Raw genomic sequence first — 17,088 nt, 5'->3', positions numbered from 1 at the left:
ATTGAGGTAGAATTCTATGGAGCAGATACCGTGGGAGTGGGGTATGTTGGTGCAGAGTGAAGTGATGTCAATGGTGGCAAGGATGGTGTTTGGGGGCCATGGTGGAAGGGTGTGGATTTTCTGGAGGAAGTGGTTGGTGTCAAGGAGGTAGGAGGGTAGAGCTTTCACAAGCGGCTGGAGATGGGAGTCAACAAAGGCTGAGATTCTTTCTGTAAGTGAGTTGTAGCTGGACACAATGAGTCTACCAGGGTTGCCAGGTTTGTGAATTTTGGGCAGTAGATAGAAGGTGGGGTGGGGTTGTCAGGAATTAACATGGCTGTGGTAGGAGCTGTCAGTCCTTCAGGGGGCAACAGGTGTGGATGAAGTCCTGGATTTTATTGAGGTGTGCGGAGGATTGGTCAACTGTGGTGGGTTTATAGCTGGAGGAGTCAGCCAGCTGGCGAGTGGCCTCCGCCTGGTAATCTTGAAAGTTCAAGACAACCATAGTGGACCTTTGTCAGCTGGGAGGATTTTGATGTTATGGTTGTTGCGGAGATCTAGGAGAGCTTTCTATTGGGAGGGGTTGAGGTTTGGTTGGTTGTGGAGGTCATTTAGGAATGAGCTGTCAGAGGTGGTGGAAATGATGGCGGTAATGCACATGACCTTCATTCCTAATTAATAGATAAAGCCTTTATCATTCTCTTGTTAAATACAGCTTCCATTTTCATCTTAACTGGCCTTTTGGTAGGGGTTTTTCATTAAATAAATATTTAATTTCTTTATTTGCTAATTTCCAACAACTTTACCTAAGTAGGGTAATAAATAAAGGTTAAGAAGAACGAAATAAAGGTGAAGAACAAGTCAAGATTTTTTTAATGTTATTTTTGGTAGACACCCTGTATAAAGGGTGCTACTTTATGTGAACATGAACATGAGTGTTCCATTTACCAGAGTTTAGTCATTGCCATTGGAGGGTGTTATAAATGAGAGTTTACTACAAATGCAGAACACGAATATGCAATCTATGGGTGCCATGTTAAATGTGATTTATGTACTTATTGGATCACTCTTTGAACATGGATGGGCATACCACTCTATTGCAAAATATACTGTAGGGCCTCGTCAATAGTGTAGTGGTAACGTCATCGCTTTGTAATCAAGGGGTCGCAGGTTTGATACCCAGTGGAGGCACATAGTGGTTTGTATCCCACTTTAAACTGTAGGTCCAGTCCAAATTAGTCTTTCTGTGCATAAACTGAACTTAAAAACAAACCCGAACAACAACAAAATATATATTATAATAAACTTGCTTCCATATACAGTGCGTTCATTTTGGCTCTGTGCCGAGGTAGAGCATAACATGGCATGACACGGTGCCTACTTGCATTTTGGCCCCTTAAAGTCTCACTTATTTATGCACTTATCTTTAGCATGTGGACCAATGGTTCCCAAACTTTTTCGTCACTGTGTTTTCAAATTTTTTTCACAGCAACCAACTCAGAATGTAGGCCTGTCTAACACTTGCAACGTTCAGTTAGTGTGGTTAGGTTGCTTGCCTTAAGTTAAAAAATAAACCCGCATTTCAAATTCAGAAACATTTTAAATGTAAAATGTACTAAAATCATGTGTAGACCAACAAATAACTGTCATTTCAATGAAAATATTTTAACATTTTGCGGTGCCCCTGTAAGTCAGCCACTGTGCCCAAGAGTACCACGGTTCACACTTTAGGAACCACTCATGTAGATAATTATATTTATATTGCATAATAATTACTAACCTGTGTTAAAAGAGTTGTTCAAAGTTGTTAAGGTGCTATCTCTGCCCAGAGCCAAAACGAAGGCACTCTATATTGATTTATTATTTTTTTTATTACTATCAACATAAAAACTCGTGGAATAGTAATGAGGTGCACTACAGATACTGAGATTATTACTTACGTTTTTACTAATGTTGTATTATGTTTTGTAATGTATCACATTAGCAGTATAAAGACAAAAATTCAAACTATTTATTCTCAAGTACTTCACCATTGTCACACTTTTTGCACTTATTATACTGTTCAACTTATGGATTTGAAGAGATGTGCTGCAATCAAAGATTGTCATCTGCTCAAATATTAAACTACATACACTTCTTAGCAGTTCCAAGTTAATTTCCCTTCAAGGTGCATACATTCTGAATTTTGCATTTATGAATTCCTGCTGTGTCATCTACTCTTAAGCAGTCTCCAAATGTTACAAGTCAAAAGGAGAATATTTTGAATAGTTCTTGGAAAGTAGTGTGTTTTTCTTATTTTATGTCTGCTTTCTGCCACTTTGGCTAGTCACAATGATGGGGTGAATGATGACTATGTGAAATGTATGAAGATGTTCAAAAGGGTTCAGACCAGGACTCTGATCTGGAACCTTCAATGGCAAGACTAATTCAATCACTTTATATGCTTTGCCACATGTAGCAGCTGCTGATGTGAATTGTGAAAGTGAAGTATTAACTCTTCCACCCCCTTGCCATTATTACATACACACCACAAGCTCATTGCAATTTGTAGGTTTGTACTATAATGTTTCCAATATTATCAGAACACTTGAACACATTTTTTTGAATCTATCCTTAATTAAACTTACAACATATTCAAGTTTTTATCAGTGTTAATATGAGTAGTGGCTTTGTGAAACTATTGATGCTTTTGAGTTTTGTTAAGATATTTATACTTACTTGTGTGGTGATGGTGATAAAAATTGCACAATGCTGAGAAAAACATTAATGGAACCTTGTTGGTGTAGCGGTAACGTCGCTGCCTTGTAATAAAGGGTTCCCAGGTTCTATACCTGGTGGAGGCACCTAGTGATTCGGATCTCACTTTAAATTGTAGGTCCAGTCTCGATTAGCCTTACTGTGCATAAAGTGGACTTAAAACAAAAACTCAAGGGGAGTATATGTACATGTTTATGGTAACCAACTAGCTCTCTAGCCTTCTTAAATCCGAAGGTTTATGGCTGCAGCAACGCAAGCATTCCATCTGTCCCTATCCTGGGCAAGATGAATCCAATCTTTTCCATCCTTACCCATTTCCATTAGTCCATCTCAACGTTATCCCTCGATTTTGTTCTTGATCTTCCTACAGGTCTCTTACCATCAGGTTTTCCAACAAGAATCCTGTAGACTCTTCTTTCCTCTCCAATTTGTGCCACATGGCCTGCCCACCTAAGTCTTCTTGATTTAATTATTCTAATAATATTTGTAAATGAATACAAATTATTCAGTTCTACATTATGTAACCACCTCATCCCTTTTAGTTTGAAATATTTTCCTAAGGATTTTATTTTCAAATACTCGTAATTTATGTTCCTGTTTTAATGTAAGAAACCAAGTTTCACACTTATATAATACTACAGGCAAAATTACTGTTTTGTATATTTAAACTTTTAGTTTGTTACATATTATATGAGAAGATAAAAGTTTATGAAGAGAAAACTAACATGCATTCCCTGGATTAAATCTGCCTTTTATTTCTGCTTTAATATCATTTTTATTCGTTAGTATTGCTCCTAAGTACTTGAATTTGGAAGCTGATTCAAACGATATATCAATATTTAAATTTTGATTATTACTTAACACTTGGTTTCAGCCTGTAAGCATATATTTACATTTTCTTTGCTAACTTCCAAATCTATCTATTTTGCTGCTTTAAAACATATTTTAGCATTATTCTTAATTGTATTTATATCATCCCCTAAAAGTCTACATCATCTGCATACGTGTTTGTGCCACAGGTGAAAACTTTTTAAAATGAAAGATCATTTTATGTTAATGATTGTGAAGCCTAAGTGCCTGTGTGTATCCACCCCCACACACAGATATGCATACATGTTGTTTATTTTGCAGCTTAATATATTTGAAACAAATTAACCATTTTTAATTATATAAAATATAAAAACAAGTTACAATGTAGGTAAGTAGTATATATATAATCTTCTGTTTTTTCTAGTTGTGGAATCCTGCAGCCCAAAAAAGAGGACCCTTATGGGAAATGCATTTAATGTGCCATACGCAATGGGATACATGCTGCTGCCTGCATTTGCTTATTACCTAAGGAGCTGGAAGTGGCTGCAGCTTGCAATATCGTTGCCTTCACTACTTCTCCTTGTCTGTAGTTGGTACCGAATGCATTTCTACTTCTATTCTAGTTAAATGTATCTAGAAATATAGAATGCTTTATTTGCTGTCATGGAGACTGGTATAGTGGGCAGAATTGTTTTGTGAGCAAAAGTTTCGAAGTTAATATTTTAGGTTGTGAGGTCTCTCTTATTTTATGAGTAGCATATGACACTGCTATACTAACCATTACATATACGTACTTCAGCAAATTGGATAGTTGTAATACGCAACATTCCTATTTTAATATTTCAAATTTATCTGCTCCAACTGTAGTGCTGTTTTTAAATTTAAACTTCAGAATGTCATGGACAATTTTTAAAAAAATCTATTTAGTAGGGTTGAGCCTATACCACTTCGAACCAATGGCGAAAGCTCTTACAAATTTTCACCAATAATGCTATCAGTCCTTGAAAATTTTAACAGCCAAGAGTTGTTCAGAATATTGATTCATGTTATTGTGCAATTATTAGAGGCACATATTTTTGGTAAATAAAAAAAGCAAAATATCGGTACAAAAATAGTCTATTTTGGGTTCAAAAGCGGTAAATAAAATAAGATTTTGGTGTTATAGCAGTGAATAATCACATCAAAAGTGCTATATAAAATTACATTTTGGTTTTAAAATTGTGAATATAATCCTAAATTTGATTTAGAAACTGCACTTATTACACAAAATAAACTTACCCCTTCTAATAGCACATTTATCTAGTTACCAGAGTATTAAGTTTATTCCTGTGTAAAGCGGTCCATTTTTGCTTCTCAAATATTTACAGCAGAATTAATCAATTTTCTGTGAATTGCATAACTCACTTCAGACTTCAGAAAGTGTCACGTCGGTATATAAATGGTAAATTTCGTGTTTAAGAGTATATTTCGCATTTGGCAGTTCATTTCGCATTATTTCTTGACAAAACAGGGTAGAAAAATGCACCTCACACCTTTCAGAAACATGAAAAATGAACATTACAGCATATTTCGTATTTTCATCAAAAACTAAATTTGCATGCCTCTAGCAATTATATTATACATTTACCAGTGTATTGCTGTAAAAGATTCAAGAATTACGTCAGAATATTAAAATACCTGTTATGTAATTGCTAAATCCATTTTCCCCCAAAATTCCTGATGCAAAATAAATGAAAACTTCAAATTGGGCATAATTTCCAGGATAACTAGACAGCAAAAGTGTTGTGCAGGTTTTTACAGACCATTTTAAAGACAGATACACCAGAAAAGTATGAACTGGCGTACATAAGTAAAATCCAGCCAATACTTTCCAATTAACCAGCATTGATATTGGCTCAGCCGTGGTAATTATTAAAACAAATTAATCGTGGCTCTGTTAAAGAAAATTGTGCCATTCTAAATCTTGTAGCAGTGATATCAGCATTTATCCTTGGATTAGTAAGCAATTACTATTTGTATTTCAGTTAAAATTATATATCAATTGTTACAACATGTAGCTAGAAATAAGAATCGGACATCCCTTGATACTGATTTCTCTACACATAATTTGGGTGGTTTTTGTGCACTGTGTTAAGTTCAATAATTTATGAAACATAACTTTATGAATATTTAACATTAATTGGACATAATACATAGTCTAGTTTATCTGTTCTAACACTAGATCATATTAATACATTTGAGCAAATGGTCATGAAAATGTAGTCCCAACAGTAGCAGAGTAGGAGCTCATCTCTCGCATAACTAGGTAGTTCCCAATCTAGCACACGTGTGTACATTTAAGGACCTGCTGCATTGCTGGCAGTGGACCATTTTTCCATTCATTGTTGAGTTGAGAAATGGGTAGATGCTCAGTTGTATTCATACAAAGCCATTCCGTTTTGAGGTAGTATATCTCTGGTCTTCAGGTCAATTTTTTTTTGCTCATTTTGTTGGTGGGATTTCAATGGTAGAGTAGGGGTAAACACACTGGATAAATAGTAATTCACAGAAGTCCATCTCAACATTATCCCTCCATCTTCGTCTTGGCCTTCCTACAGTTGTCTTACCATCAGGTTTCCCAACAAGAATCCTGTAAACTCTTCTTTCCTCTCGAATTCGTACCACATGGCCTGCCCACCTTAGTCTTCTTGATTTAATTATTCTAATAATATCCGGACATGAATATAAATTCTGCAGTTCTAAATTATGTAACAGTCTCCACTCACCTTCTCATCCCTTTTAGGTCCAAATATTTTTCTCAGGATTTTGTTTTCAAATACTCTTAATGTATGCTTTTCTTTTAGTGTAAGGAACCAAGTTTCGTATCCATATAATACTACAGGCAAAATTACTGTTTTGTATATTTTAATAATTGGTAAAAGCAGTTTAAAAAAAAGTTCACCTGAAGACTACAGAAGCGGAACCGCCTTGAAATATAGTGTTTGAATAGGCCAAGATAAACTAGATCATGTCCATTTAAAGTTGCTTTCACATCAAAGTGGCATGCAACATATGTTGCTTGGGCATGAGCCAATCAACACCAACATTTTACACTGCAGTGGCATAAGCTGCTCAAGCCTGCTCAATTGGTGAAATCCTCAAGCAACATGCAACACATGTCACTTGTTCCTTTAGTGTGAAATCTCCCTAACAATGCATGCTAATAATTTTATATTGTAAGGAAACTTCAGTTTATGAATATAGTTTTATACAGAGCGTTCAAAAATCCCTGCACTCATACCTTTTAGAAAAGCTACCAAGGCATTCATTCATTCATTCTTGATTGATTGATTGATTCATGATTGATTGATTCATTGATTTATTGATTGATTCATTGATTGATTTATTGATTGATTCATTCATTCATTGATTCATTCATTGATTGATTCATTCATTGATTGATTCATTGATTGATTCATTCATTCGGATGAGTTGGCAAGCCTGTCACTAGGGATTGGTATGACCTTGAAGAATGAGTTTATATTATGTTTAGAGCAGTGCTGCTGTTACAGTCCTTGGGGTGAGACATCGCTTTGTTGGAAGCATATTTTGAGTTTGTCACATGAAAGATGTGCAGTGAAATGGAGAAGTATATTTCTCGATAATCCTGCACCAGGTAAAAGGGCAGTGCGAGATTGTTTCAAATTTAGTTTCAATATTCTTTTGTGTATTTCAACATGCGTAAAGTGGTTGCCATCTTGTCAGTGCGTTATTGACCTCAGAGATTGTAGTATTATACTCACATTTAGTTTACAAATTATTATTATTATTATTATTATTATTTGTATTTCCAGATATAGTTAACAAATGTTGTATTCATTACATTGAAAAGTTAAATAAATCATAAGCATATAATTCTCAACTTTGAGTGCAGGAACTTTTCAAATACACTGTATTTATAAGTTGAACTTCGTATTTGTCAAGCACTGTAGAATGGAGAGTCTGTGCATATAAACTTTAACAAATCTTTTTGCATACGGATCGAATGATTACATTTTCTTTCATTACAGCCTTATACCCGAATCTCCAAAATGGTTATTGTCGAAAGGTAGGCATGCTGAAGTGAAGGCCATTGTCCGAAAAGCTCAGAAATGGAACAAAAGTAAAGTTTTCAGTTCGCCAGAAAATGCACCAGACCACACAAATCAGGAATTTGAGGTTAGAGAGCAAAGATTCTCTTTAATCATATTTATTGCATTGTAGTCAAGGATACTGCTTTCATTTCCCACTGTGTGTATTAAATAATTGTTAATAAATGAACACTTCATATGAAATTGCTGACCTACATGGCAGAGTAGTTAGCTTAGCACACTACGATGCCACGGGTCCCAGGTTCGAATCCCAGCATGGTCATGGGTGTTCTTCATGAATGTCCCTTCATCAGTTTCATCGCTCATTCTTATCTTTGTGATAAACAATCAACAACTTAATATGAAATTCTCACCAGTTCTAATAATAAATAATTGTGTACTACCATGATATAAATGCACAGCATTCAGCATCGCATACACAACAAAACTAATCAGATTTGCAGTTAACATATTTGAATTTTCAATTCATTGAATATAAATATGTGTGTTTTTTTTTTTAATTTCTGATTTGCACCGCAAGTAAAAATCTATGAACATTTCTTTGAGGAAAATCTCTGATTGATAGATATATTACAATGTAATATTTACATTGTAACATTTACAACCTTTTTGAGCAATTTCAGATTGCTGCATTATTCCATGTACTGGCAGAAACGTATAAGTAGGGATGTGAAGTTTTAGTTTTATTTTTCCCTAAATTTTGGTTTTATTTTTATGTGTGTTTTTACTGTTCCTTCAATGCTTAAGATTTTCACATTGCTTTAGTTGAAATTGAGACAAAGTTTAGTTTTAATGACGAAAAAATTAAGGCTTACCTTTGTCAGAAATGACCAAATTTCTTGCATTTAGAAAGTTATTACATCTCATCGGCCTCTAAATATAATATAAACACTAAACAACCAAACTGCAATAACTCAAGCATGATAATCTCTTGAATCGAACTTTCACCAGCTTTGCTAAAAATAACAGAACTCCCTGCACTCTCATTGAACAGGAGAAGTGTTATCCCCAGTTTATATTGCAAATTTTGTGCCATTTTTCACGTAAAAGTGCAAAATTCAGTGTTATTCTGAAAAATGGCATAATTCGCATCATTTCACAATTCCGAAACACTGAACATTTGTCTCCTTAACCTACCCAAATATATTTTAAACACTTGATTGTGCTTTCATCAACTTTTTGGTGTTATCGTTAAAACAAAAACTTCCCGTCCCTACCAATAAGATATAGCAACATTGGATCAAGTGTTAGTAGGCCTGAGAAAGTGGAGTTTTACTCAATTATCATTTCTTTACGTAGATGGATTCCGCGGAGAAGGAAGCAAAAACTCCCAAAGACAAAGTGAAGGCCTTTGCCAAAGAGTGTTCATCGCTGGTTGGAGCTGCTGAATTGAGAAGGCGTGCGTTTATTCTGTTCGTGTGCTGGTTTGTGTCTTCCATGATCTACTACGGAGTGTCTTTGAATGCTAAGAACTTCCTTGCTGATCAGTACCTGTATATATTTGTCAGCGGATTGTTAGAAGTTCCTGGATATCTTCTTCCCGTGCCACTGCTGGCGATATTTGGAAGGAACAAAATTAATGGTGGAATTTTTCTGATAGCAGCCATTGCACTTTTGGTTATAAATGGCATACCACCTGGTAAGTTACTAATTTCTTGCAACTTTCTTTTTAGTTAATTCTGATATAGTCCAAGAAATATCTTTACAACTCCAATTCTAAGTCTCATGTTTGTTGTACATGATGCACAAACTCATAAATTTTACTCCTTCAGGTGTGCACCTCAATTTGAGCACTGTCGGTTGCATGAAGCACTTCCAGCCGAAATTTAATTTCTGCCCATGTACTCTGTAACATGTCATCTGTGATGGTGTGGAACGCATGGATGATTCGTTGCTTGAGTTCAGTGAGGTCCGCAATGTTTGTCCAGTGCACAGAATTCTTCACGTAACCCCACAGGAAGAAGTCCATACGTGTGTAGTCTGAAAGTTGTTCTGTACCTGTGTGTCTGTCTGATTTAGTCTCTATAAACCAAGACACACATTGCCGTCTCTCCTGTGGCATCCACATGGTCAATCACTAATGAGTCACCTTCAACAGAAGGTACAACAAACAGCATGTAAATATGCAACTTAGAATTGGATTTATTAAAAGTTGAAGTTGTAAAGATAATTCTTGAACACCCTGTATAATTTACTGATGAACTAATATTTGTATTTTTGTGATATTTTAAGCCAACTTTTCTACACTTGGAAAAGTAGGGAGGAATCTATCTGGCTTCAGTTACATAATGTATTAGACTATTCCCAAATGCAAACTATTCGCATTTGAAATTTAATTATATACTTGTTGTTTTTTTATTATCAATAAATAAATAAATTGGCTGAAATCAGTGGCTTCTAATTTTCAAGGTGGCTCATTGAGTCTAAATATTAAGGGAATTATGTAAAATGCATAATTTTTATAATTTCTGCAGCAACATTGTGGGAATAAATTGATTGTGTTGTTTAATAATTACCACATGTAAAATTATGAATATGTAAAAGCAAAACTATGCTAGATTGCTGTTGTGTAGTTTCAATGGAAAACTTGAATACTAAAATTTATAAATATTCTGAAACAATTTAAATGGTTACCATTTTCAAGCATTGGTATCTGTGGGGCAAGGACATTGGCATTAGTTCAAAGTTATATGGAGTGAGCCCTATAATCAATATAATTTACTTGCAAGGAAAGAAACACTACATTTTAAAGTTATTTTGTTTTAAAATATAGGTTTTCAGTTAAGTGTACAGTATAGTTTTAAAATACGCACTATAGAAGAAAAAGTATCAAATTTTATTTTCTGCTGTAACTAAATTTTGGAGCCGGCCCCTGTGTCGGAGTGGTTAGCACATCTTGCTATGATGCCAGGGGTCCTGAGTTCGAATCTTGGCCTGTGCATGAATGTTTGTTAGTGTCCATTCATCAATTTCATCATGTCATCACTCATCCCCATCTTCGCAAATTAGCCAAAAGTGGCACAATAAGCCAACTAAAATAAAGCATATCACTAAATTTTGGAGAATTTACACCAACCTAGCGGAATTCTGATATGTGTACCCTAAAAGTAATATAACAGGCTTTGGAGTTCATTAACTTCTTCAGTTCAACATTTCAGACACGTTTCACAATCCATCCTTAAGGGTCCCAGGAATTAAAACTGTACATGTTAAAGAAATTCTTAATTTCTGGGACCCCTGAGGAAGGATCCAGAAATGGGTCAAGAAACGGTGTGAGGAAGTTAAAACCACTTGCAACTATAAAATCTTATTCCCGATGGGAGAGAGATTATTACTGTCAATTCAGAATCAGGAGAGTATCCAGTAAGCATGCATAAAGGGGAGAGAGTATGTGGGCAGAACAAAGCAGTGCACACAGCTGCTACTTGCAGTCACATTGCCCCCTCCATGCAATCCTTTTCCCTAGCATGTTCATTGGTTGATCCCTCTTGTCCTGGGACAGAGTATAGATATCAGCAGGTTTTTTCAAGAAATCTATTTTATGGATGTTCAACATGGACACGATTTACTTTTGCCATTTTATACAAATGTTTGCTTCCAGTGAGAACTTTATTCGTGATCTTGCACTAAATAGTCCTTTTTAAAGATTAAATAGATAAATTTATACTTGAGCATGTTCTTTTAACTTTACAGAATACTCATCAGCAGTACTTGTGGCAGCAATGATCAGCAAGCTGTTTGTAACAGCTGAATCTTCGACAATAATTCTTTATACTGCAGAACTTTTTCCAACAGTCAATAGAAACACAGCTATTGGTGTATGTAATATCATAAGTAGATTTGGAGGAATGTCTGCTCCATACATTGTTGATTTAGTGGTAAGTAATATTTGTGATGTGCAAAGTACTATTTTTATGAGTAAATATTAATTCATAGCATTTCAGTGATTTGTCATGCTATTTTGATCATTCTTTTTACCATATCATCATGAATTAATTTAAAATTTTTAGTATGTGATGACTGATGACAGATCCATAAATAAGAGAGCAAGACTTACAATGTAACTAATTGCATGTACATCGGTGAAATATTCTGCAAAGGCGTTTGCAAGGCAGTAAATACCACCAACTGTTGCCAGCGTTGTCAAGATGGCTGATGGCTTGATGTTTGACCACATAAGCACATTGTATTCGATTTCTGAGCATGAAGGACTGATCACCTGCAGAAATGTATCAACAAGGAGGATTGTTCATGAATGGTTATTAGGTGAAATAAATGATAGATTGAACACAGTGTCTCAGCCAGGATTGAACCCAGAAACCTTGTTAGATTTAAGACCAGGTGTGAGTACTGTAGCATTGTTTGGCAGTTAAATAATCTTCATGATTACATCCATTCATATTTGCAAGAATTGGTTAAGCTGTTTGTACACGATCAAAGGAGTCCGGAACAAGTCATTGAATTGAATGCTTAAAATCGATAATTGAAAGTCGTTGAAGAGTGTTCCTATTGCAAATCTTGAATGGTCCAAAATTGCACGTGTACACAATGAAAGAAAAACTGGCAAAGTTCCCAATTTACCAAAACGTGGCAGTGTGTATGGCACAAAAAGAACTAAATAGACTAGCAATTAGCCATAACAAAGACATTAACTTTCTTTCGAAAGGAAGGTGTAGGGCAACTCGAAAGAAGGTGATGTATTTTCTCGGTGTTAATAGTCTAAATGTAATCTGTGACACCAGAAAAATAATGTAAACACAAAATAATTTAATAAAAATCTTATTTCCACAGATATACAGATATGTAGTTGTTTTTCATTGTGTTTATCTAAACTTCAATTTAAGATCAACACAAAATACTATATTTTATGGTTAGTTGTCGACTATATTTTATTACCACATTACTCACTACTGTAGAAATATACATCATTCTTTGTTGTATAATTGAGATTAAATAAATACAGATGAGAATGTTCCACCACTCCTCCTCTTAAGTCACAAACATGTATTCACTTTCCACGTCACTTTCTCTTATTTAACCACAGGAAATAAATAGCATTCTGTACCTCGATGCTTCTTTTCGATAAACAGTTTCAATAGCATGTGCTCTGATTGGTCAACAGTCAGTCACGAAAGACTTTCATTAGAACCGTTTCTATTTAGAAATTCTTGAACCTTAACCACGAATGTAAGAAGGAGCATGACATGTACTCTGATATCACTTCCTTTAAAAATGGCATTGAAGACTTGTTCGTGATTAATTTGATTGTGTACAAGGTGTTTTACTAAAGTTTTTGGGTTCAAGTCCAGCTTTGACGTGTGTCTTCCTTTGGGTCCTTTCATCATGTGCTTAGGAAGGCAGAAAAGGCACACACAAGACAGTACAAAGAAAAGATCCCAGAGATTTCACTTTTTTAAAAAAATCTATACTAAATTACTACTGTCGATGGCTCAGTGGTAAGGTGAATTAGCAGTATGGATAACCTTTCAAACTTAACACTTGTTTGGAGTGGAAAATAAAAGCATGATAATATCCCTTCCAGTATTTTGTGCATTATGAGGATTTTCGTATTAACTTTCATGTTTGACATTAACAAAAGAACGTGTCGTGTATGAACTAACAATCTGTTTTACCTTTAGGTGTATTGTGGTGTTGCATTTGTTACGTGAATGGCTACATCTTAATTCTAGGGCTCATACGGTAGGCTGATCCCCAGCACAATTTTTGGGTCCCTTGCGTTGTTTGCTGCCCTGTTGTGCATGATACTACCTGAAACTATGCATCAAGTTCTTCCAGAAACTGTAGAGGACATCGAAAAGTCAGATTCCAGAGTGTCTGTAAAGAATATCTGCAGGTTTGACATTTTCCACTTCCCTTTATATGCATGTGTGTGTGAACTCTTTAAGTGCATAAAATACATCTTTTTAATTTAATTCTACAGTTATCAAAATATCTGGTAAATTATTACGGTGGTAATCTGATTTTACTAACCCTCTGGGCCAGATGGAAGATGCTTTCATGTAAATGTTTACTTGAAGGCTTCTGAAATATAAGAGGGGAAGTCAAAAATTAACTGCACCTTCACCATAACTTTCTTTAGGTTGTCCACACTGCCTTCAGCACTCGTGTGCTGATAGATGGTACTCTTGTGGTTAACAGAGTAAACATGGCTGCTCTGCTGGCAGTGTGCACCAAGGTAGTACATTCATTTCGGGGGTACAACTCTCGTTACATTGGTCATATGATAATAATGCAATTATTTTTCTGTTTCTTACATGCCAGCGATAATTTCTATGTGCATGTTGACCTTTTCATGTCCTTTTTTGGGGGGAGGCGGGGGGAACCCCATTTTTTAAAAAAAATATTTATTGTGGGGATTCCCCCTCCCCTCCATATATACGCCGAATGTGCATAAATTTTATATCTTCTGAATCTATGATTCATTCTGCATACAACGGTATATCATTCATCTCTCTAGGGCAATTAGCCTCTGAGCTATAGTCATTTCAATGTAACCTTGCATTTCGCTGAAATCCGAAGCTTGAGACAGTGGTGCGCAGGCCTTTTGTTTTGGGGGCACAACTTGCGTTACATTGGTCATATGATAATGATGCAAATATTTTTGTGTTTCTTACAGGCCAGCGATAATTTCCATGTGCATGTTGCACTGTCATGTACTTTTTTCTTTGGGGAGGGGGAAATTCCCATTTTTCCGAAATTTTGGAATTTTGGGTGTTCCCCCCTTCACATATATGCCGAATTTGCATAAATTTTACCTAGTCTGAATCTCTGGTTTATTCCACGTACAACGGCGGCAATTAGCCTCCAATCTACACTCATTTAATTGAAACTGCATTTTGCTTAAAATCGGCTCAGGCACCAAGGGGGTTACCTGTGAAAATGGCCTTGGGCTCCAAAAGGTTAAAAATGACCAGACAAGCAGGAAGCATGAAACGGGAGCAGGATGCCCATCAACCTCCACCACTGACGGGAAGATTCAACAAGCTCTGACGAATTGACGGGCACAGGGTGGCAGCCGATGAGGTGGCATGCTCTCTGCAAATTAATCATCAGTGGTGTGCCCGAGGAGGGGGGTTATAACCTCCTCCCTTTGACCCAGCATTCCTAAACAAAAAGAACATCAAAGGCAGAATAAGATGGCAAAATGAGGACCAACTACTAAAAACAGTGTACATAACCCCCTCCCCTTTCTAAAATTCTGGGCACGCCAATGTTAGTCATGGTTCTGTGTGCAAAATCATCCACAACAAGCTTCGGATAGTTGATCTCTGTTCTACCTAGGTGCATGCTACCAGCAGCGTGGCCATTTTTGCTCTGTTGCAAAAGAAAGAAAAATGGAGTAATTAATATGAAACTTTGGCCACATAATGACAAGAGTACCACCTTTCAGCATTCGATGCTGAAGGCAGTGTTGTCAACCTAAAGAAAGTTATGGTGAAAAGTGCAAATAATTTTTGACTCTCCATGGTACACATGTAGTGGAACTTCGATTTTACATTTTTCAGGGAACAAATTTAAAATCGTGGGACATAAAATCAGGGTTTCACTGTAAACCAGATTTGGATGTTAGTTTAGATTTGTCAGTCTTTTCATAGTTGTGTGTGATCCACAAATTAGTCTAAGTGATGAGATATTTATTTTGCACTGTATTGGCATGTAAACAGCAGGCGCTACATCAGAATTAGCAGGTGGGTAACTTGGAGGACTCCCACTGTTCTCTCGGCCCTCGTGGCAGAGTGGTTAGCACATTGTGCTATGATGCCGGCCTGGGCATGGATGTTTGTGAGTGTCCATTCCATATCATCACTCATCCCCATCTTCGCAAATTAGCTAAAAATGTCACAAAAGGAAAATAAAACCAAGCAAATCAATCAATTCCGCTCTTCAGTGCCTTCTTGGTTCAAGATGGTGAGTGGATAAAATGTCATTTAAGGCTGTGCGAAAAACAGAAATAAGGCAACTCTACATTCATCTTCTCATGTATCTACAGTTAGACTCATGATAGTTAAGCAGAAGATAGTGAAGGAAGATTCAGTCTGATGACAATTGAAGAGTCTGAGAACCATTGCTCTCAACTTCTAATTTTATCTTGCCTAATTTTAATTGTACAGCTGTAGTGGTCTAATCAGTAGGGCATCTGACTGTCATGCAGGAGATCCAGGTTTGATTCCCCGAGTGGGTGATCCAAGGTTGGAATTTTTCCAGCCTTGTCCCTGCATAAAGTGGCTCTGGAGTTCACTCATCCTCAAATCAATGGTACGTGGGGACAACCCTGGGGGGTGAAGGCAGCTGGATCATGGTACTGATCACATCACTTCCAAAACAGCCAAGATCGAGAATGTGGGACCCTACCCCCCCACATTCTTTAAATATGCCTTCATGGCATGGTGCTATATGAACTTTGCCTTTAACTAACTTTTATTGCAAGTGAGGTTTTACAAGGGAAAGTTCATTAGAATAAAATTCCTGTTATTGAAAGTGCATGGAAAAGTATGCACAACACAAAAAACGATTCTGGGACACAATGGTTCCTTAGCAAAATCCCTACATGGGGATCGTGACAAAAGTATGCTCCTGGGCAGAAGCTTGTACAACATGGCTGCTCCACTGTCTACTTGGACCATGAGAGAGCAATTCGTTTTTTGTGGCCAGGAGAATGAAGTTTCAGTAAGGAGTCAAGCGTTTGATTCAGGGGATAATGTGTGAATGGGTGGAAAGATATAAGAACAGAAAAAAAAATGTCTGTGAACAACACAAGAGGGAGACCTGTTAGCATGGCAACTGTGACTGAAACAGCAGATCAATGCCCATTCTGGTGACAAGTGGCATTATGGGCCAGAAGATAATGGCTGAACTTATTTTTTTAATGTGATCTCCAGTAACATTGAAACACTTGTGTGCTTATGCCACATTGATAAAGCCCCTCTTGTAAAAAGTATTTGTCTTGCATGAGAGAGTATTTGTGTATGGCATGTTTGCATCATTGCTGGGTGAGTTGCAGGGTGCAAGATCAAGACTGTGGAGGCAGATGTTCCCAACTGCTGGTGCTGTCATCAACAAGTAGAACTGAGAAAGCATGTCTCTTTTGTTCAGTGACAACTTTCAACCCTATCTAGGTATGTGTCACAGAACTTCGTAGAGATTATGCAGACTGTATTCCATTCTGGCAGTCTTTTGGTTGGATGTCAGCCATCAAGGAACCCACAGCGATAATAGTGTGCAGCAGACCCACTGTAATAATGCAGGCAGTCATTTATTTGTACCTGCTCCTGTGCCTGTATGGAATGCTTAGGCAGATTTCACACCGAAGTTACAAGTTACAATTGACATGGGTCTTTCCTGTCTGTAACAAAGGCATTGTTCATAATTGGGAAAAGAGAGAGACAGGCTT

General features: G+C 36.5%; 1 protein-coding gene across 4 annotated transcripts in view; it reads left to right on the top strand.

Annotated features, from left to right (window-relative positions):
• Window positions 1-17,088, top strand: part of LOC146002544 (organic cation transporter protein-like) — a 111,377-nt gene that overhangs the window by 89,416 nt on the left and 4,873 nt on the right. For all 4 annotated transcript variants that reach the window (XM_083140469.1, XM_083140466.1, XM_083140467.1 and 1 more), the window contains exons 6-10: window positions 3,971-4,139; window positions 7,596-7,743; window positions 8,976-9,315; window positions 11,370-11,554; window positions 13,367-13,530. In XM_083140469.1, coding sequence (XP_082996595.1) covers window positions 3,971-4,139; window positions 7,596-7,743; window positions 8,976-9,315; window positions 11,370-11,554; window positions 13,367-13,530 — 1,006 coding nt within the window. The remainder of the gene's footprint in view (window positions 1-3,970; window positions 4,140-7,595; window positions 7,744-8,975; window positions 9,316-11,369; window positions 11,555-13,366; window positions 13,531-17,088) is intronic.

Source organism: Lepisma saccharinum, chromosome 18 (assembly GCF_977018435.1).
Source record: "Lepisma saccharinum chromosome 18, izLepSacc3.1, whole genome shotgun sequence".
NCBI classification, from domain to species: Eukaryota; Metazoa; Arthropoda; class Insecta; order Zygentoma; family Lepismatidae; genus Lepisma; species Lepisma saccharinum.
Note: the sequence above shows the minus strand (reverse complement) of the source record. Positions and strands in the feature narration are given on the sequence as shown.